The 22,881-nt window shown below is 44.9% G+C and overlaps 1 protein-coding gene across 2 annotated transcripts in view; it reads right to left on the reverse strand.

Annotated features, from left to right (window-relative positions):
• Positions 1 to 5,414: 5,414 nt before the first annotated feature.
• The window catches only part of LOC119401509 (venom metalloproteinase antarease-like TtrivMP_A), a 32,316-nt gene continuing 14,849 nt past the window's right edge, over positions 5,415 to 22,881 (reverse strand). Inside the window, exons 5-14 of one of the 2 annotated variants that reach the window (XM_037668380.2) lie at positions 16,223 to 16,258; positions 14,483 to 14,607; positions 12,325 to 12,396; positions 12,139 to 12,269; positions 10,721 to 10,782; positions 10,067 to 10,175; positions 9,083 to 9,223; positions 8,005 to 8,158; positions 6,540 to 6,671; positions 5,415 to 5,476 (exon numbers count right to left, since the gene is read on the reverse strand). In XM_037668380.2, the coding sequence (XP_037524308.1) occupies positions 5,435 to 5,476; positions 6,540 to 6,671; positions 8,005 to 8,158; positions 9,083 to 9,223; positions 10,067 to 10,175; positions 10,721 to 10,782; positions 12,139 to 12,269; positions 12,325 to 12,396; positions 14,483 to 14,607; positions 16,223 to 16,258 (1,004 nt within the window). In that variant the 3' untranslated portion in view covers positions 5,415 to 5,434. Of the gene's footprint in view, positions 5,477 to 6,539; positions 6,672 to 8,004; positions 8,159 to 9,082; positions 9,224 to 10,066; positions 10,176 to 10,720; positions 10,783 to 12,138; positions 12,270 to 12,324; positions 12,397 to 14,482; positions 14,608 to 16,222; positions 16,262 to 22,881 lie in introns of both variants that reach the window. The other variant, XM_037668379.2, reaches the window with a different exon arrangement.

Below are 22,881 nucleotides of genomic sequence, written 5' to 3' on the forward strand. Positions count from 1 at the left end.
TCTTATAACTAGGGGAAAACAAATAAATTTTAAGGGTGTTTTTGTTGTAGGAATATTCAATTACTTAATTTGTACTGTGGTGACGTGTAGTTCGGGATTCGGAAAGCGAGACGCATTTTGACGCGTCTATCTTAAAGTTGTTGACAGGGTTCTTGTGAACGTTAAGCCCCGAAGACCACAAGGACTGGTGCTTACAAAATTGGTAAAGCATTACTCGAAAATAGTTTTTTTTGTCTTATTGTGCAAATCTGTAATAACAAACCTGAAAAGAACATACAAAAAATTACACCATTTCCCGCTAAAGGGGACCATGAGGCGATGCGAAGCCGGAGCACTTGCACGATCGTGTTCCGTTGGCGTTCGTTGGGCATGCTACCGACCTCGGGTCGTGGAACGCGAAGAGAAACGTCTTGTCTTCCCTCTAGCCTGGCCGTGAATTCTCACAGGGCGGGCGGGGAACGCGGTCGACAGGCACGCGAGAGGGCGGCAGCGTAGGAGAGGAGAGAGAGAGGGAGGGGACGCACATGCGCAGGTGTTCATCGCGGCGTTGCGCAGGAGAAAATTTCGGCATGTCTAGCCCGCGTTTCAGAGGAAGTGTGAAAGGTGTATGGGAGAGAAGTGGAAAGGGGAAAGGGGAGAGGGCAAGTGGAGGGGGAAGGGGAGAGGGAAAAGGGGAGATGGGAAGGGGAGAGGAGGAATGGTGAGGGGGAATGGAGAGGAGGTGTGTGGAGAGGGTATGCGCATACGCAGTAAGGGTGGTCACGCCGCACACCACCACCACCGGATTGAACTCCGCCATAAGATACTTCGCATCTAAAAGAAAAGTAAGTGGTTGTATAAATGCGTTATTCTCTTCTTGTATAAATCGGTTGCCGTGCAGATAGCTGAAGGCTTCTACGCTTCATTTATTACAGTTGTACAATACAATACAAGGAACAAATTGTGCAAAGATAGTGGTAAAAGTGCATGGTAAAGAAACGTACGAAAAAATAGGATGCCGCCATAGAGAGTTCAGCCAACAGTTATATCTACGGCACAACAAAAAACGTGGAATACACGTTAAGGCCTTGCTTGAGCTAGTTGGTTTGTCATCGGCAGCACTTCTGTGTCATATCAGCTGCGGATAATTATTATTCATCGTAACTTGCCTATGGGGTCACCGTAGCACTGCAAATGCACGACGCATATAGTGAGCGTATATCCCATTCGAAAATCCGTACCTTCTGCTTGACCCGAAGCGAGCATACGGAAAGCGCTTTGGGGCCCCTATTCGAAAAATTCTTATTTGTTGTTACAAATTATCATCATATATTAAAGAAGCGAAGTGATCTTACGTGTCTCTAAGACAACACGTGCAGCTGTGTAGCGGAACGCTTTGTTGATGCTGCTGCTGCTGCCGATGATGATGATAATTAAATCACGAATGAGGCCATTGTAATGGGTCGGAAGCTTTTAACCACCAACTCGTTACGCAATTCACGTGATCTGACTTCTGTTTCAATTCTATGCCTCTGCCACGCAACATTACATCTGTTAACGTGACTCCTTGCCCGACATGGGGCCTGTATTTCCGAAGCTTGAAACTGGTTTGATCTTCCGAAGCAGTTTCAAGCACTGGCAGGGCTGTGTGGTAGAATACTTTGTTGTCATGTGAAACGCCTGGGTTCGATTGCGGCTCCAACCCTGATTTTTTAAGGCCAATGCCTTAGATGCCTCATGAAACGTGAAAATTGACCGTCGGCAATGGCGGCGTCAGCACGAGTGTTGCAAGAAATCAACATCACGTGATGACGCTACCATATGACCTCACCTCTCCTCTCCCTCCCTCCTGTGCTCGAGAAGTCGTCGTGCTCGAGAAGCAGCAACAGTTCGTGAACGTCGAGCAGCGGATCCATCACTCGGGCAGCGCGACGCTTCTGCGAAACCCAATTCCGCAACATTCACGCGATACCCCCACCACTCTACGACGCATTTACTCGAGTTCCCCCCGTGGGAAGATGCGGGCGACATTTTTTTCCAATCCGCCAAGCTCGGCAGTTAACCAAGGTTGCCTAATGAACTTTTTGAACAGCAACTCAGAGAAAAATCTTCTATACAAAAGTTGTAGCGCTTCCGCTGCCGAAAGGCAACGATGTCGACGGACGAATGTCCGGCTTTGGTGGAGCGAGACAGAGGCCAGCGGGACGTGGAACGCCTGCGCGCGTTCGCGGCTCAGGCTACGAACCTCTGCCTTTCGTGTTGCCGAAGCGCAGTGTGGTAGTGTATGAACGAGCACAGGCGTAGGTTATCCTATTACTCGGGAGTGCACACCGGGCCGATTCTCTCCTTAATTGACGACGATTTGAAGAAGTGCATATTGAGTACGAGTGTTTATTATGTGCTTGCTGATGTCATATCTTTGAGCAAGATTCACGGTACGCGGTGTCCAGGTATATTTTAACTTGAGCTACCACAACGGTTAGGTGATGATCATGGCGTTAGTCGTTGCGATGGAGATGTGCCACTAGGCGTCAACTTCGTGGATGCATCCATGTCAAATGGTGCTGTAGCTGCCAAACACCAATATACATTGTACAAGCTCTCATATATCACTATACAATAAGCACTACTTCTGTGAAGGCACGTATCACTTTCGTTTTATACCGATTCCTATGACCGAGGGATCAGCCGCGCCCAGCTGTGTGCCTCTATTGCGCAGTGACCGTCTGACGCTGCGCCGAGCGTTGGGGCCATAGAGACGCAGCGTGTTACAAAAAATAGATATACATGTGTCACATAATGCGTATATCGTGTGTGTGTCTTTGAAGCAGCAGTAAGCATGATAATCAAGCTAATCCTACACAACCGGGAGAGCTAAGAATACTCAGCTGAACCTTAGCTCATGCTACGTATATCCTGGCATAGCCGAGCTGAGCCACTAAAATTTTTTAAATAGCCTGTTCTCTGTCGAAATTTTTCACAGCATTCCTTGCAAGCGCGCGAAGCTCACCCCGTAGTCGCTTTAGTGTCAGCTTACCGTCCGGTTTTCATGTCTACATTCCTTTAAAGAAGTCCGCTTACAGTTTACCTCGGTGCGAAGACCTGTTTATGGAACTCTGCGACCGTTGATGCATGTGTACTCAGTCTGGTGTATGGAACGGGGCTTGATTTTTGTGCGTGTTGAAGCAACATGGGTCTTGAATGTTGCATGATCTGACCAATATAGCGTGACTCCAGTCACTGAATTGACTTTATTACAAGATCCGGCAGGTTTGTGCTCCGGGCTAGATTGCACAGGTAGACGCCTGGAGATCTTGTCTCCCTATAGTCTCCTTGTGTTGCTGGATCGCCCATTCTTAGTCTTCGGCCTCGGAGCAGAGCAGGGCCACCGCCACCGCTCCCGGAGGGCTTCAGGCGAACTTTTTTGCATGTTGGGACATTCCCATAGTATATGCTCGTATGAAGCCTTTTTCTGTTCTGCATAGTTTGCATTTGTCGTCCGGGTACAAGTCTGGGTAGCTCCTGTGGAGGCGCGCAGGGCTCACGTAGCTGCTTGTTTGCAACTTTCAGTATTCCGCTGCTTGTTTTCTGTCTAGACTTGGATGGGCTGCGGGGAAGACGTGCCTTGCCTCTCTGTAGTGCTCTGTGTATTATGTGTAGCTTGTAAGTCTATCGTTAAAGCTGAAACTTGGGCTAGTTGGTCTAGACCTAAATACATAACATAGCGGAACAAAACAAGGACAGAGAAAGATACACACAGGACGAATGTGTCTATTTTTGAGTGGTAGGTTGGCGGCTCTAGGGATGTCCATCACCGAGAGCGCCGTCCGGGTTGCGCTGTTGGTTGATTCTCGCGACAACTCGTGGGTCAACTCGTTCGGGTTGGAGGTATCAGTCCCTCTGTGCGCCGGGAAATATATTAGGCATTCGGGTCGATCTACTTCGGTTAGTTCTTGGCTATTAATTAGGATTCTAAGTGGTTGTTGTAAAATCTGTCCTTGCGGAAAATTTCTGATTGCTACTTGTGAGCCGCTCAGCATGAATTTGTGTTTGTTGGAGGCGATAGCCATGGCTATCGATAACTCCTCAGCCTCGGCTATCTTGTTGGTTGTGACTGTGCGCGCGTTAATACCCGTGCCAGCCGTATCAATTGCGACCAGAGTGTGCGCCTTGAGTTCTGGCTATGGGCTAGTTACGAAAAACGATTTGCTGTTTGTGCTGTGTACGTTGATCAGTGCTTTGGCGCTGAGAACATAACTGTTCTTGCGGAGTCAAATGAAGTTTTTTTGCTGAAGAAATTAATAAAGAAGAAATTGACGAGTGTTTACCTGGTAGAGTGGCCCAGAGCAGCCATACTTGACGGACGTTTGTCATACCGAAGGAAATTGCGATGGGCACTTTTGTATATATATATATATATATATATATATATATATATATATATATATATATATATATATATATATATATATATATAGTGTTTTCTTCTTGTAATGTCAAACAAAGATCGCTTGTTACTTCAGCAGCCGGGGAGATGTGCAGCGAAGACTATACATATTTATTTCATGGATTGAATAAAATATCCCATGCGTGTAGAAATATAAGAAAGGGAATTGAGCAAGGGCTCGTTTTCCTTTATTAGACACAACCTTAGAAACTCAATAGAAAAGAAAGCCAAGGGAGGTATTGGGGACATTAATTGCAGTCAATAATTTAGTGTAGTAATCATGATACAAATGTAAAAAGTCAAAGTGGACAAAAAGACATCTTGCCGCCGGCAGGGACCGAACCTGCAACCTTCGAACAACGCGTTTCATGTTCTACCAATTGATCTACGGCGACAGTTGTCCACTTGTCAATTTTATTAGGTATTTTAGTGCATCGAAATTTGAGAGTGTTAGCTCCAATGGTATCCATGACCACGAGTCTGAAACACTTTTCTTTTGCTGGGTTCGGTCCCAAGCAGCAGCAAGTTGTATTTTCGGCCTGTTCTATGTCTTTACATTCGTACCATAATTACTACACTACAGTTAAAGAGTCCAAATAATCTCCTCTATACCTGCTTTGGCTTCATGGTCTGTTGGTTTCATTAGGATTTAGGAAGATATACGCTTAATGTACCCGTAAATATTTCAGTACACTTGCAGGCGCCGTGATTTTTCCGTACAACGCCGTCGTCACCACCAAAATCTTTAACTCATAACAAGCTTTGTTTGATAGTCTTTCGGATAAGCCAGAAAACTAATAAAGATCAGTACACTGCCGCTTCTTTGAGACTTGCGTATTTCTTCTTCGCGTAGAGGTGAAACGACCGGCCGTGTACCGCTATGAAAGCGTAATCTGCTGAAGCTTGATCTGGACTTTCACGCGTGAAGTTTTTTCGAACTCTAAGGCCTAAGCACCACCCGGAGGGCTTCTCAATGAAAACGATAAAGCATGATTTGCGCAAATTATTTTATTTTGTCCTTTTTGGTACGCAAAACCCGTTATGACAAACCTGAAAAACGAGAGACAAAACAAAAAAAGATCAGTTGCACAAACAAGACCAATTTTTCTTTTCTGTTACAAACCGATTAATGAACTAACAGGGACAGTTGGGCGAGTTGGTGGAAATTAACATTTGGAGAAGCTGCTAAAAAAACTACAACACAGAGAAACTAAGGGAACAGGGCGACGCGCTTCGTTTCTCTGTGTTGTGGCTTTTTCGCGCTGTCTTCGAATATAAAGCGATTAATACATGGGAAGTTTAGGTGAGAAGGCACACTTGCAAGATTTGACTTCTCGCAGTTGCAGATCGAGAAATAGAGACAAGTATTTCATGCCGTAATAAGAAAGATCGACAAAAAAGCAATATCAATAAAGCTACAGATTCTGCGAAAGAAAAATTGGGCCATCATTTAGTTGCCGTCTGTCATTGAAGTGGCGAATCTAGGGGGGGGGGGGATAGGGGCGAGTCTTCATTGCATGGCGTCCACCTCCTTCGTCAGGTTGCTTGTTGAGTTTGCCCTCTTTGCCAGGTTGCTTTGGCTACGTACCACTGCCCAAAAGGAGAAAGGAGAATCTTGTCCCCATTCTCTACCTCTCTCCTCATCTCTCCGGCCTTTTTTGCTACTCTATGCACATTTCCAACGAAGGCTTTTCAGGCGCCGCTCTAATGCCCTCTAGGATGTCGCAAATATACGTGACCCCCTTAAAAGGCAATGCTGAGGCGGTGAGGTCAGCCTTAAACAAGAGGACTTCCTCTCTACAGGGCACTAGCAAAGGCATCTACCCTTGTCGAAGTTTCACCTGCAGCATGCAACCATCCCAAATGGACCATGGTTGATCTTATCAAGCCTGCACAATAATTTAATCATTACGTTTCTTTCAAGTCAATACATAAACCCATTTGTTGGGAACGCGTATATAAATACCCCGGTGCCCCGTAAAAAAAATTCTCGTTCAAGACGCAGGTTACCGATTCACAATGGCGCGAATATTTCGCAGTAAAATCACTAGAACTCTTTAAATTTCGCATAAAATGACCTAAGAACAAAGTAGCAAAGTACAGAACGAGGTACCTTCTTTACATTTCCTCCTATCGAACCGTTACAAGGTGTTCCATTCGGTACAATTAACCTTGCCTCTCGCAGTTTGCTATCTCCATCGCCAAACATGCACTTAAAGCGGCACCCATTTACCGGATGTTTTGGCTGCAAGAGAAAAGAAAAGACACTTTGTTAAATTGTACCTCAAAAACACTCGAACGAACACATGCATTTACTGACAAGCCCGCGTGAGAGACGTGTTATTGAAATGCATATTTTATACGCGCACTTGATCCGAGTTGGCTGAGCATCCGACGTGGCGTAAACCAACCATACGCTGGTGTAAGGATACGCGACAGCGGCAGTGAGCGAAGCGAGCTTTTTGCTTCTTATGGCTTCCACGCAAACTTTGCGATGAGAGCACAACACGTACAAAGGTATGAGCCACCTGCTGATCCCATCTGAAGATACAGCAAGCGATTACGTGCGACCACGCCTGGCTGGTCAAAGTACGTATTTCCTGCTGGAGCTGGGCGAGCCTCCTCCGGCACCTCTTCATGCTCGTTTCCCGCAACGTACACGGCCGGGGCGTTGTAGCTCTGCTTGAGCCGCCGCGACCATTAGCAGCCCTCCCACGCTTTTACTCGCTCATTGAACATGCGACGCGCGGGGTGATGTTATCGATGTGGATTTCTATACGAAGCATGACGGCGACGGTAAAAAGGCGGCTGGAGTGTCCATATAATTCCTATCTCAAAAACTCACAGGGTCCCTTAGGTATTCGCCTAAGACGACTCGAAGGCGAAAACCATCTTCTTCATTTTCTTCTCAATCGATGTATTGATGCTTCCCCGCACCTTTCCGATTGGTTTCTGCACCTAACGTTGTTTGGCACTGCCTCCAGGATCGGAGGCACTGCAAGCTCTCTGCCCCTCGCCTGGTTTTGCACTACCTCCGTGATCGGCCCACCTTTGACCAAGCGCCGATGTCATGCGATGACGACATCATGCGATGTCACGTTATGTGAAGTAATGATTACGTCACAAATTTGGGTGATCTGCGACGTCACGATGACGTCATGTTGTGACTTCATCACGTGATGATGATTTCTTGCATCACTTTAGTTGACGCCCCCGACGGTCAATTTTCGCGTTTCATGAGGCATATAAGACTTTCGCCTAATAAAAACAAAATAACAGGAAATGCAATGTTACTCTACACCGTAAAACAGAGAAAGTTGGGCTGTCAAGTTATAAAGTTTTTTTTAACCTTCAGAAAAAAGTATTTAATGAAGGTAGGCAATATACTAGGCCAAATTAAAGATTGAGCTTGGTGGCTTACACAAAACGTTCGCAGGATCCACCCAATGACCCAGCCTTCCTTACATAAACAAGCGTAACAAGTTGGATGTCGGTGAAAGGTGAAACGCATCAGAGGGCAATTGGAATATTATCTGACAGATTTGTGCGTTGGCCAAGATATCATCAAATAATTTTACCTCAACGTATTCGACATCACTGTAGTCGGGAAAGAACCTTTGGCAGTAATCTATCCCGTTCAAGAACGGTGCTTTCCTCTGTAAGTATGTGTAAGGAACTTGAAAGACGTAGCCTTCGTTGATTTTATGTCTTAGGCATGATCCGTTCTGTGACCTACAAGAAAAAAAAATTCGCGCGAAACGGAATTAAGAACGCACATAAATTGGGGTGAAAATATATTAAAAACACTAACTGCAGCGAAATTGAAGGAACAACGACAAACTACAAGACACTTGCACACACAGGCGCTAAACTGCGACGAAGTTTGTTATTACTTTATACGTAAGTGACGCTTATGTCAAGCCACGCATGCGCGGAATAGAGGAAGGCAAGACAAATGAACGGGGACATCACATGGAAAATATTTTTGAGGCCATGAACGTCAACCACACCATACTATAAGCATTGCGAGGAAATAGATTCCGGACTTCTGTTTCGTAGCAAAGATGGCGGCTGTTCAACCGAACTGCACAAATACAAGGTAATACGCACGGAAGGAGAACATAAAACGACCTCAGGAAAACCGAACGTGGCAGAAATTTGCAAGAACGGGGACGTGAATGTCAAATGCTCATCGTTGGCTTTTTGAGGCAAAGAAAGATAGTACTTAGGCTTCTGATAGCCCGAAAGTCAGGCCTTGAGGCGAATTTTTTTCGAGGTATTTAAGGCTTTTCCATTACGTGTTCCGGGTGTCGTTCTAGGCTTGAAGAATTTTTTGCCTATTTTATGTCCCTTATATTGGTTTCATATTTTCGCCTCTCTTTGTTCGGTCGCATGCATAGCTGGTAAAACGCACAACTCATAAATACGCCTTGCACAGCAATATTAATAACAATAAAAAACATTTGCAGTTCACAACCTGCCGTTTTATTGATCATGCAAATCAATAAGCAAAATATATCTCCAAGGAAACGAATTTATAAAATGTGAAAGAGAAAAAAAAAGGATTTAAAAGTACTTCAAACTACATTTCTTTTTCAATAAATTCAGTAAAATGTGCAATCGGACTTCCTTTCAAAGCAATTAATGGAAACTTACATTAAGAACTTGCGAATTGATCTCTTGCTGCACGAAGAGTAGAGAAAGTTTTGCTTTCCTCCCACATGTGTGTTCATCAAGTGTTCGTGTTCGCCTGAACAATTTTTCGCGTCTTTCTGGCCGTCGTGGCTGGCGTTCAATCTGAGGAAGAACAGTTTGAGTAGTAAGAAAATTATTAGTTTCTTATGACTCGCCTCAGATGCGATGAGGGAATAGGATAAGTTGGTGGAGCCAACTGTCTGACTAGAGTCGGTAACAACCTTAGAATAAACACAAGCTCCGCCCCTAGAGCTTCAGCGCGCCTGTCAATCATGTGTGCAAGAGAGTCGCGCTACATGTTTTGCGCTGCAATCACAAGTACATTTTCGCTGCTAATGTAAATACTGCGTGTATTAAATTAAGGGTTCGCTGTCCCTACTTAAAGTATGACTTTTCCCCGAGAAGACATGTCGGACTCTTTGCTGAAATTGGCCAGGAAACTCAAGTTTCGCGACCGAAAACCAGTGACATGAACATATGATTGTACCCGAAATACCCGAAAGGTGCTTGAGGTCACAGAAACGAGCAAATGCGATTGGATACAGAAACTAGTTACCCGACTCCCCATCCTACACTCGCCATCCTCTTGTTTTCCCCGAAGCTCCTTGAGAGGTATGATGCTTTTGATAACATGTTTCTTGTTGTATAGTTGCTTAGTAGCGTAGAGTGTGTTACTGCAGTCTGCGTAAGATTGCGTCAAGCGTTTGTATAAGTTATACTGACGCAATTTATGAATATTTAGTTTATAAGCGCCTCTAGCGCTTACGCGTGCACTGATCTAATAAGCTTAACATAGTGGATGGGGTACCTGCGCAAATTTTCTCGGGGTGGTACAGTGACGGCTGTAGGCGGGGCTTACATTTATTCGTCGTTTGTAACTGACAATAGGATTGCAATGAGAGAAAGAGATGAAGTACAGAGATTGATCTCGCTACAGGTACTCACGAATGTGATAATTCGTGGGTAATGATGTTGACTGCCATATAGTACCCCGGGTAGTCCATTGCTACGCCGACTTTCAGGTATCGGCAGGCTGATCCTGTGTACGCCAGCCCTGTATGTCCACAGCGTAAAAATTTTAATCAATATGGCGAAGCAAGAACGTTTGAATTCTGTCGGAGCAGGAACACACACACAAGTATATATATATATATATATTTGAGGAACAAGAAAGAGTACGACGCACGTTGGTTTTTGCGGTATGTTTACTGACGTTTCGGCTGGTGGACCAGCCTTTGTCAGCCACATATATATATATATATATATATATATATATATATATATATATATATATATATATATGCGCAGAAACTTCACAAGGATGATCCGAACACTAAAACTCATTCATCTTACCGCGCTCCTATATAGCCATGACGAAATTGAAGCGCACATAGGCTGTCAGAGTACATATGTTATGGTGCTCTCAAGCCTGCGAGTATTTTTTTCTAGTGCTTCATGCAGATTACGTGAAGCTGAAAGAGAAATACAGTAAACGTTTGTACTGATTCGCGGTCGGTACCCTTTTATATACGCTTGTGTAAGAGGGCAGCGGGTGGATCATTTGATTATTGCGGGCAGCAAAGTCACGACTGTTCTTACCTGCGTTTTCTGTATCGATTTCTGTAGTGTTATTGGATTTCCTGTACTGCACTATGCTTCTCCTGAAAGCAAGAGAAAAATCAACCGCACTGAGTCAGAGTGAAGAGAAAAATAAGAACTCCAAATACTTGCTTGTTTTGATATGTTTCCATGCGCAGTGAAGTTTGCACGCTGGTATAACTCTCCTTTTATTGAATTCGCGTATACTTTATCCTTTTGTTGACACACGTTTTTGCCTCATTCTCATTTTAATCCCATTATTATTATAGGGTAAATGCGTACCCTACTCAATTTGCATGTCATTCCAATAATCTCATGTTTCCGTCAAATTCTTACGGAAATACATGAAAAATGTATGGACTTCATATGGATTCCGTCAGGAAACATATGGAATTGCTGGAATGGCATACTGAATGGTTCAGTAGGGATAGCTACTGCCTATGGTTATAATATGTCGTTCATCTGGTTATAAATACATTTATAACATATGAAATATTGTATCACGTAATATAAAGTGTAAAAAAAGATAACTGACATAATTCTATGCTATGACAATAAGGTGTATTTATGATATCTTCGCATGACACTGACGAGGAATGTCGGCTGCGAGCGCGGCTCTTCCACATGACAATTTTCTAATGGCGAGTGCTTTTGGCGTTATAAGATACAGGGTTATTCTTTTAGAACAGACCTATTTCATTGGGTTGTATTTTTCTTACAAACTATCCGATTTTAATGCGGTTTGCGGGAAAACGTTCAGGGAGGATGAAAACTTAATGGACCGTCCCGTTTGTTGGTGTGCAACGCAGAAAAAGAAGAATAAATAAGGAATAATGAAAACAGCCAAATGCTCTACAGGGAGAGATGGCTTGCGACTATAAAACGTTGTTAAAAACTCTGATTGCCATGCGGCATGCCAAACATGACAAGTAAAGATATGTAAAGGATATAAAGGTGTATAATTTTTTACCCTACAGGAGGTGCCGAAAATGACGACCCTCTTGGCGTAGGCATAACCGAACCCACCGCTACATGTTGGCTGCAACACTCCGCAGTGTGTAGGCAGTGATGTTTGTAATTTCCTGAATACGTTTTCGGCGTCACACATCTCAACACGGGATAAGCTTTTAACATTTCGGTCTTCCTGAATCTTTTGCAGCAAACCGCATTAAAATCAGATAATTTGTAACAAAACTACAGCCCAATGAAATAGCTCAGTTCTAAAGGTATATAAAAATTATATATTACCCTGTATAAAAGGTAAGTGAGGATGTAAACATTGTTAAGAAAACTATTTCTGGTGACTTATCAACTCCATGGGAGCGCAGGACTTAGTGCAAGCGAAATTGAAGCTGTGATACGCAACTTTTGAACAATCCAGAAATATTAACTTTACAATGTGAACCACATTTACTTACCCAGTGAGCAAGAGCACCACGTCAGCCAGCTGTTCATGGTGGCTGCGGTTGGCAATCTTTGCCATCGTTTTCAGCGTTTCCGTGCCCAATAACTGATCTTCGCTGTACAACTTCACGTAAGTTTCGTTTGGCTGGGGAAATGATGTCGGTTAGCAGGCCCCGTTAAAGTTCCTTAGATCTACTTACAGTCCAGCTGCTTTGAATGGCTGTAACAGCGATGGAACCTGGAGGGGTCAGCTGCTGCATGCGAAGGCTGACCTGTAATAGAATCGAATGGAAAATTACTGCCTTACTTGGCCTTCATTTGCGATGCAGTGGCGCCTTCTCTTGACCTATTATGGTATTGACTTGCCCTGTAGAGCTTTCTTAGCCACTGCGGTGGTGCGCGCTGGAAGCTCCTGCTATAGAGAAAAACCGTGGTGTCGATGAGCGGGCTGTTACGTTAGAAACTGGTACCAGCATGCATTCCATTAGCTATACAAGCTATCGAACTCACACGATTCGCTGACGCGATACATAACGTGTCGGTCGCAGTTCAGGATCGTTGGGGAAGCGAGAGTACAGACGTCAGTAGAAAAACTTGAAGGGAACACTTTTCGGGCATGGTGAGAAAACGCTGCTAATAAGTAGTCGAGGCTCCTCAGAATATGTGAACCAAACATTATAGCGCAGCACGCAGCCTGGAATTTACAATGAATTATCAAGGTCAGCTAAAATAGCTCCCTATTCTCGCGGAAAATGATGCAATAGACCCAAATCACGGAGCAATAAACCCAAAGGTTACGGCCATTGGCTGATTTGAGCACTCGAGCCCAATTCCTCGCAGTATGAAGGAAACAGAAAAGGTGAAGGCAGGGCAGTATGAAATATGTAGAAACAGAGGAGCGGCGGTTCTCCTATTTCCCTTGTTATTTTCTGTGATGTATTGCGATTTTGTATAGGTGTCTGTGATTGCGGTATTTGTGGAGTAGAGATGCACGGGAAAGGACTTGTGACAGCCCCTGCCACACCCGCCTCTGTTAAAGTGACTCAGTCCCTATTTACGCTCGAGTCGCCCTTCCCCATTTCGCTGTTCGGCTGCCGCTTCGTCCGCGACCACGGCAGTTACGCCATCTATGGATGTATCTGGGAGCCGCAGCGTGACACGCGGTGCAGACACTCATCTGACGCCAGGCCGAGCCTTACAATAGCTCCGCCGTTAATATGTCACAAGAGAGCTTGTTGTATACGTCATGCTTTGACAAGGCCGAAGAGATTTAGAGAGCATGTCAAAGAGACAGGACTTGGAAACACGGAAACAAGAGAGAACACACCACAAACTCATCTTGCGGATGCGTGTAGGAGCCGCCATCTTGGGCTGTTAAAGCTGCCATTTCGAATGTGCAACACCTTATTGAACGTGGCTGTAAACTCTTAAGCGTGAAATCATCTATGCGCATGAATTCAGCCTTTCATGGCCTTGTTAATTTGGCTTCCCATCATACGAGGTGATGAATTCGTTTATAATGCCCAAGATGGTTGTGCCCATCAATAAAAAAAAAAAAAACCGTTGCACCCCACGTGGAAGCTCTTCCAGCTGTGTAGCCTTGATTCACTTGTGTTTTCCTTGCCTTTATCTTGTGATTATCTGCTCTTTTTTCTGTTCTTTCCAGTTTTTTGTGTGATTATGTGATATTTTATATGGTTTTCTGTTCTTGTGATTATCTTATTTGTTTCGCGATTAATCATTTTCTGTCGTATGGTCTCCTTTCTACTGTTTATCTACTGTTTGCTGCTCCGAGCGCGGTGCGTCTAACTCTCGGCCCTGACGTATCGCCTCCGTTTCTCTCTTCCGTAGATCTGCGTCTAATTCCCGACGCTGGCGTTTCGTTGTCGCTTCGGTGTCTCGGACCGACGAATTAGCCTTTCGGCGACGCTGGCGTTCCCGGGCAAGCGCGCGCTGGCGTTCAAAACGAGCAGCATGCTCGACTTATGTGTGTCAAACGTGGGACCTGCGTGTCACCAACCAGAGACATGAAGCTATGTGACACCAACGCCAGACGACAACAGGGATCCCTTGAACAGATCCGCAGTAAATAAGATCTCTATAGGCAAGGGCAGTAGCAGTTTCATCATGTCTTGCAGCAGTGGCCCTCGGTGGAAACAGCAAAATGATCTTTGTGTGAGTAATCTTCAGACCGAAGGTCGCCTAGCGAAGGCGTTGAAGAAACGGGAAACGCTCTTGTGCACCTGACTTCTTAGTTACCTCGCTACCGATGCGCATACTGATAGCACAATTATCCGGAACTACACTTGCCAAATTCACAAACAAGCTAACAGTAATTATTATGTTATCAATACTCACCGCCAGCATGAGCACTATGAAATAACCGAGTCGATTTTCCGTGGCTTCCTCAAGAAACATGGTGTGGTAATAGTCGGCGTAGATCATCATTTCAACTGTAAAATTTTTTGGAAGTATTGGGGTCTCTGTAACGGAGCAATAACTGAATCACCACTGCTATACCATGATCATACGAAGTTGGGCACCCTGCCTGAAAAGCCTCAACCTTGGAGCCTCACCTCACAATTGTCTCAGGTTTGACAGGTCAATAAACCTTGCTGCAATAATTTGTTGTCAAATGACTTGACCGTAACTTTAAGTGGCCTTCAATGACATCACCTTGAACTTGCCCTTACGTCACTACCGATTTAAGGGGGGTGCCTTTAGGCCAGTCCTAATTCCGTCACTTTGAGGTGAAATACCCATTTTGCAATGCGCTTAGAATAACCCTGGCTCGGACCAGCGCAATTAAAAGTCCTGCACTTTCTCTGATACACGTACATGTGAGCTCATGAAGCGAAATAAACTGGGAAATCTAGGAAAAACGTTTGTTGAATAAAAAATATCGGCGGTGAAATATGCCTTAATACAACGTGTCTCTAACAATGTCACTAACCAGAAAATGTATACGAAATACTACCTTCAGGAAAAGCAGATACTATACCTTTCGCGATTGCCGAAAACTAAACGATACTGGCTGCGAGGTATGCCTCAAAACTATGTATCTCCAGCAATGGAAATGTTAATGTGGATATAAATGTTAACATTTGCACCAGGAAAAAAAAAAATGTGGCAACTACGCACTAGGGGTGTGAACACTGAGGAAGCACCTCAGTGTTCCTCCTCACCCTCACTTCCCTTTCCCACCCTTGCTATACTATACTGTACGAGACTATGCCATGCTTTACCCTCTCACCTCCTCCTTTTCCTCCTCCTCAACCTCACTTTCCCACCCCTTGTACTATACTTAACATGGCTATGCTTGCTCTTTCTTTTTTTATCTCTTTTTGTGTGTGTTTCTTTCTATCTCTTTCTCTCTCTATTTATTTCTCTATCGTTCTATCTTTTTCTTTCATTCTTGCCTTTCTTTCTCTCTATTTCCTCCTTTCTATTTCTTCCTAGTCTTCTCTGTCTCTCTGTACTCATTCACTCGCCCATCATTGTTATTGCATCCAATGCCGGACAAATCGGCGCACGTGTTCGGGGAGCAAAGCAGAAGATGAAGAAGAGGACGAAAACAGCGCATGCCGGTTCATGATGATGATGTTTTTCTGGTGTCACCACACGGCATAGCGAAAAGCTTCAAAGCTCCGCTGTAAATGTATACCAGATATTGCCTTCAGGAAACGCTGACACCCCTCTATGCGTTGTCTAAAAAACTAAAAGAGATTGGCCGCAAGGTATATGCCTCAGAACTATGTATCTCCAACAATGTAAATGTCAATGCAAATGTTAAGATTTAGCAGAGAAACACAGCATACCAAAATAGTGCCTTCGGGAAAAGCAGATACCGCCATAAGCGTTAGGAGAAAACTTCAATGACAAAGCTCTACCTAACTGGGCATTGTAGCTCACTTCCAAGTAAGTTTAGAATTATTCACTTTACTATTTTTAGCAGCCAACGACGTCAGGTAAACTTCATATCACTCTTTGAGCTAGAATCAGGCTGAATTGAGGCGGAATTCAAGTTCGTTAGGTCTAAACTCGCGAGGCTGCCCATCTTCGAATGCGATGTAAATGTTGGAGACAAACTTGCCTCACCTTGTTTAATTTCTCTTGCTTGAACATGGAGATGGCCTTCTGAAACGAAGTCGTTTGAAAGACGTTGATAAGTGTAACGCTGTTTCTGTTACGTACTTGAGGTGGTCCACTAGGTAGCCTATATAGAAAACGCGACACTTCGGCTTTTTTTCACGACGCCAATTAACTCCCAGTGACGCACACTGTGTTCCGTGAATCTCAACTTCAAGCTCAGCCAAGGTCATTCCGTCTCTGAGCTGGGTGAGTGCAGCAGAAAACTGTTTACACATTGCCCGCGAGATGGCGCAAAGTTCTCGCCGATGAGTTGGCGCCGACGTTTCGCCGGCGCTCATGGTGTTGATCACGTGCTTGGATCAGGTGCCTCGCGTCTCGTCGGAGTGCCGGCCAAAGAGCTTCAGCGAAACGCTAGTGCTGTGCGTTCAGGAAAACGAACAGCGGCTCGAGGTCAGTCTTTCGTTCCGCCACCGCCAGGGACGGTGGCTCCATACAACTCAGAGTTCTTCAGTCATACCAGTTGCGACACTCCGTTTCGAAACCAGAACCTCCCATGGAAGAATATGCAGACGATTGCAAACTGACGCGCCATCTGGGGGCGGTGACAGAAAAACACCCCATAGCCACGGTCGCTACACTCCTCGCTCTATATTTCGCGATTTGCCTCTTGAAGATTTAGAAGAAGCGCTTTGAAAAAAGTTTGTTGTTTGATGAGTCCTATACGCGGTGTCAACTGCAAGATGTAATCCGCAAGCGTAATAGCACTGCTCGCTTCATCAGTGCGGCATCTATAGCTCGCTTGAGCGTTGGAACTCACAAAAATGCCATTTATTCGCTTGTTTCCTCGCCTGCAGATGGCGCCACAATAAGCAGGCCTCCGCGATTGCGGCCAACGGCGTGTCCGGATTTTGATACATGGAGCCTATGGGCATAGGCGTATCCATTGGGGGGGGGGGGGGGTCGCAAGGGGGGCACCAGCCCCCCCTTCCCCAACGTGACAGTGGTGAGTGTCGGATGCACATTGGGAAAGCATCAACTGAGGAGAAGTTTTACTTCCACTCCGCAATCACTTCATTATATAATGAAATTTGTCCTTTGCTTCTGCTTTGTAGATTGTCTTCCCTGTCTCTCGACCACCCATTGTAGGTTATCTGCGGTGTAGGCCACCTATGCGATGCTTTTGCGCTTTGCGCTAAAGCATATCAAATAAGGCTACCGCTGAGTAGGGGCTCTTTAACGTTAGAGCACTGTGTCATGATTTCATTCTGCTCTGCCTAGTCTGAAATTTACATAATTGACGACGCAAATAGGGGTAGGAATTTTTATGGGCCGATCAAACACTATTCACGTTTCAGGAAATTCTAAGATCAAAGGCTAAGATCAAAGTGCAGTATCTGCTCTCCTCTTTCTTCATTTTCTTTAATCGGAAAGGAATATAGCATCACCGTTGTTCTATATCCAATTTACTATGAGTCGATGAGTGTGCAGAAGTTTTGAATGTTTTAGTTGGGCCACATTGGGGGAGGTAAAGAAGGTTTCTGCTTTTGTTTCCGATTAACCTGCTTCGCCTTGTTTAGCATATGGTAGCTCGCAGCGATTTGCGGCAGCTTGAAACAAGGGGATGAATGAGGCAGTAGACTCGAGTACATTGGGAAGCCAAGCTTTCAAGCTTACCCTGCAATTCGATATACCGGACCAGGGAAGTGGTCATGGTCCATGGTTTTCTGGACTAAGGAGACTGAATTGACAGCCGGGCTAGTTGGTCCTGAGTCATCTCGAATTGACTTGTACCGGGCAAAATACAACTCGCAAGGAAAAATGTTTAGGTATTGTTCAGCATAATAATGCACTGTTTAGTATGTACGCGTCATTTTAACAGCGAGAGATTTCGCAGATTTGTGACGTCGCGTAACAAGCACGTGATGTTATTGCACATCGAAAATTTTTGATGAATGGCGACGAACCAATGACCAAAAATATGCCGTATTAAAAATAGTGCATTCTCTTATTTTTTTTTTGTAGTCGTGCATGAGCGCTCACTGCGCGATGGATCTTTTTGGGGTCATTTGTTGCATCGCGTTACGGGCAGGTGCTGTGTGCATGACTCAGAAAATTTCGACCAATCATAAATAGCTAACGATTAATGCGAAATGAAACAATGTGGGGTAAGTTACCGTCATAATCACCCGCATTTTTTCAAAGAAATCTTGCGCTAACACCGTTTGCATAGGCGCAATCACTCGGAGGGGCCGGAGGGCCCTCCAAGTAAAGTTGCAAATACAAATACGATGAGTATAAAGAATGTACTACGCCCCTAATACCACAAATTCCTACTTAAAAAAAACTTCTGGTTGACAAGTTAACAATGATAGTAATATAATAATAGTGATATTAATAATAATGTGCTAGAAACACTATTTCGACTAGGAGCGAACAAGACAAAGTGTAAGATACGTAAACCTGAATATGTGCAAGAAAGTGCAGTACTAATTAGGAAAAAAAAAGTGCAGTTATTGCTACCTACAATAAAAAACGCAATTATCATTGAGCAGCTTCAAGGCGTTAACGAAATTTCATTGAATGATACAAATATGCACTACTGGGGAGGCCGTCATCGACATTATTTATGCATAACGCTGTGTGGGTGATGTATAAAAAGTATTGCTCGCAATAGTATTACATGCATAACACGTATATGCATGGTCGCCCCAGTGTATGCTACATAGTACTCACTGTACCTTCTCCATAATGTTATTAAACACTGCTAACCAAATTAGATATCTGTATATGAAAAATCACATCAAGTTGAATGCAAATAATGTTCTCTCCGTTCTTTCTATCTCTGTTTATATATATATATATATATATATATATATATATATATATATATATATATATATATATATATATATATATATATACACACATGGCCGACGGAGTAAAAAGGTCCTGACCCCCCCCCCCCTCCCCCGAGAACAAGTTGGTACGCCCCGCCACTGCCAATGGGGAGTTTCGGAACTCGTGTGATTGAAGAACTCTTATCCAAGTTCACTGCGCGTTCACGCCGAGAGAGCCGACGACGCCTGGCGGCGTATGTGTGCTGTCTTGCGGTGCAACAGTATATGCAGAAGTTGCTGCTGTACGGCTAAACCAAGACATGGAATTAGGCTAAATCTCTGGGAACAAATGGTCTCGTCCCTTCACAAAGCAAGCAAAACCGAGCTATCGCTGAACATACTTAGTTTAACCGCGTTCCACCGCGGCAATCTTAAGGCCCCAGACGTCTCATCAAATGCCAACAGTGACCGTCGGCGTCAACACGAGTGATGCCAGAAATTACCATCGTGTGATGACGTCAGCCACTGATCTCATCATAGCATCACACATCACCAAAATTTGTGAGGTCGCCCTCTGACTACATTATGCATAGGTCGGCAAAAAAAAAAAAAAAAGGTGCAGCTCACTCATACACATTCAAATAATGTATTTTCCGCTTAGGGCTCACTCGGACTCACTCACCAAACTTTTCCTCAACCGGACTCGCTCGCACTCAGACTCACCAAACTTTTTCTGAGCCTGACTCACTCTGACTCAAACTTACCAAAATATTATTCAGCCGTACTCAGTCAGACTCAGACTCACGGCTCGATCTGAGTCAGAGTGAGTCTGAGTGAGTCGACTCATGAGTCCGTTAACGTAAAATTAGCTTTTTCGATCGTGGTGTCAACGCTTTTAACAGCAATTTCTCGCATAATCGGTGCTCTGTGATATGTCTTTTAATCTTGTTCATTCAAATACGAGTTATCAGTGGCTTCAATCCAGTAAGGATATTTTTATGAAATACGCGACTCACACGACATATATTTATCAAGAACTTCGCGCGAAAGAGTTTGCGAGGGGAGCTCATGGCACCCCTTCTCCTAACTCACGCCTCTGATCAATAAATATTGAGGTGGCGCATGAACGCTAGTGCATTGAGATATGTGTGAATAGACTTGAGTATAAGCGTAACCGATATAACGCTGATAGTAATGCTGAAGATGAGTAGTTAGGACGATAGGTCGGCCATAAGAGGTGGAGCTCACTCAGATTCACTCAACAAATAGATTTTTCGCTTAGGGCTCACTCGGACTCAGACTAACCAAAGCTTTCCTCAACCGGACTCAGACTCATTAAACTTTTTCTCAGCCGGACGCACTCGGACTCATGCTCACGGCTTGATCTGAGTCTCGACTCATAAGTGAGTTTGTTGAGCTATGTCATTATGACGTCACATAACATGATGTCACATGATGACGACATCACATAACGACGTCGCCTGTTCACAGGTGGGCAGATTTCGGACGCATTGCGGAACTACGTCGGTCCCAAAAGATTTTGGGGGGGGGGGGGGAACCAACACAATCGACTAAAAAGAAAACGAAGAAGAAGGTGGCTTTTGCTTTCGAGTCGTCTTTTTAAGTCATAAGGGATCGTGCAAGCTTACGTGCGCCGTCTTTAAAATCGGTGAGGCTACGGTTTTTGCCATCTTAAAGAGTACATAGAAGGCCTGTCTGTGAACTAAACGAGATACGTCGCTGAGATGACCTCTTCGAGCAGATGCTATGGACGACCGACCAAGATGTGGCCGCCCGGCACGGCTGAGAAACCAGTCCTACGAGACACTCAAAAGAACAAGAGAACCTTCCGTACGACAGCTTCCAGACACCACCATACAAACTCTTCGTAAATGCGACAGGCACCACAGTTGATTTCATTAGCCTACTACTTGTAATAATTGTTTGATTTTATTTCCATAAGCTCCTTCAAGAGGGTTTTGACCTACGCTTGCGGCATTTATCTAATACTCTGTAAGACTCGAGAAGGAAAGGAAATAAACTTCTTATTTACCCGTAAATTTCGGCAATGTACGCGCCGAGAACCCTTCAGAGTACAAGGATTTCGAGCTGATTAGAAGCTCCCGCCGCAGCACCTACTGCTGTGAATGAAGAGAGGAAGCAAAAGACTAGAAGGTATCGTCACCTGACGAGTCGGTTTCAACTTAAGAAGTCTAGAGAGGCCCCGCTCGGATGACCGACGCTTGGCAGACGACCGCCTCTGCGACCAAAGAAATAGTCCCACTAACAGATTCGGCAATGTTCTCCGAAGGCTAGGTCACCGGCGGTCCAGCTCATGACGTCAATCTGGAGGGCGCCCCCATTCGTGCAGGCCTATATGCACCGACATTTGAGGAGGAAGTGCTGCCGACTTCTAAGGTTGCGCCCGACTATAGTCATAAAAAGTCAAACTTTTGCCGCAAGGGCGAAGCAATGAATGCGATAGCAACAAATTGGAATGTAACGCGATGAACGGAAAGCAATAACGTCGAAGTCTGGTTCAGTTGGTACATGACGCCGAGGCAAAAACCAGTAAAAAAGACGCCGGGCAAGATCGTTGTGTGTGTCACATCTTCTCCTTGTCCGGCATCTTTTTGACTGGTTTTTGCCTGATGTACAAGCAGATCGAAACGTACAGCGCGCTGCTCAAGCACAAAGGACGTGGCCCGAAAAGAACACACACAGGAGGAGCGCGAACCGTATAACAACGTTCACAAGCTCGGACTTAAAGCGCAATGCTCAAATACAAAGAAGGACGCACGAAACGAACGTCAGGTATACTCAGGACGAGTGCGAACTAACAGCTGTCACAGTTGTTACTTGCTTGTGTTTAAGAAGCACGCTCCTTTCGCAAACGTAGCCTCTGCAGCGAGCGATCTGCCATTCGTGCGCTCGACACCTTCAACGCAATCTTTCCGGTGAAATCACAAGACGTGGAAACCGCCCGCATCATGAGATTAGCACGTGCGCACGGGCGAACACGCCCTGTTGGGGGGAGTACAAGTGTTAAATGAGCGCACGCATTGCAACGAGCGGGGCGACGACGTTTAAAACGCGCCATTTCTGTGGTAATGCATAGAACACCCTGAAATGCCCCCGATCTCCGCGTACCGCCAGCAGTAAATGGTGTATATAAATAGCTCGTTGTTAGTAGGCTGAGGGACGTACGCTCCGTGGCCGAGCCGTCTAACGCCGCGCGCTGTGGAGCAAGGAGCCGCATGCTCGAATTCGCGCTCCGGAAAGCATTTCTCAGAATTCTTGCCGTTTGTGGCTTTTGTATTATAATATATAGGGGACATGACGGCGACGGCCACAGCGACGGCGAAAATCAGCTGAGAGTGTACATATAATTGCTAACGCAGTAAAATATTTCAAGGGGAAATGGGCCCTAGTCACGTGATAGGTTAGTGCTACTATTGGTGCGCTCATTTTGGTATGTGTCTGCTGCGGGTGCTACGGAGGCCTAATCCTACCTAAAAGCACCGCGCATTAGGCCCAAGAGAGTGGGAGGGCGGCGTTCATCCTGCAGTCTTGCCGACGCTACCCGAATCAATACTTAATTACGAACTTAAGAAAGGAAATTAAACTGAACTTAATAAATCAGGTGCTAGGCCGAATGCGCCAGCTTCTTTGTGAGGCACAATGATTAACCCACGTAACAAAGACTATGATCGAAAATTGGGTGTCATGGTCCCTAAAAGCAAATTACGCACCAGCATACTGCGCAGTATCATTGAATGCTCTCGCCTCTATCGCCAGAGTGTCCTTCACCAATATTAGAGTGTACTA

The sequence above is a fragment of the Rhipicephalus sanguineus genome, chromosome 8 (assembly GCF_013339695.2).
Source record: "Rhipicephalus sanguineus isolate Rsan-2018 chromosome 8, BIME_Rsan_1.4, whole genome shotgun sequence".
Lineage (NCBI taxonomy): Eukaryota > Metazoa > Arthropoda > Arachnida > Ixodida > Ixodidae > Rhipicephalus > Rhipicephalus sanguineus.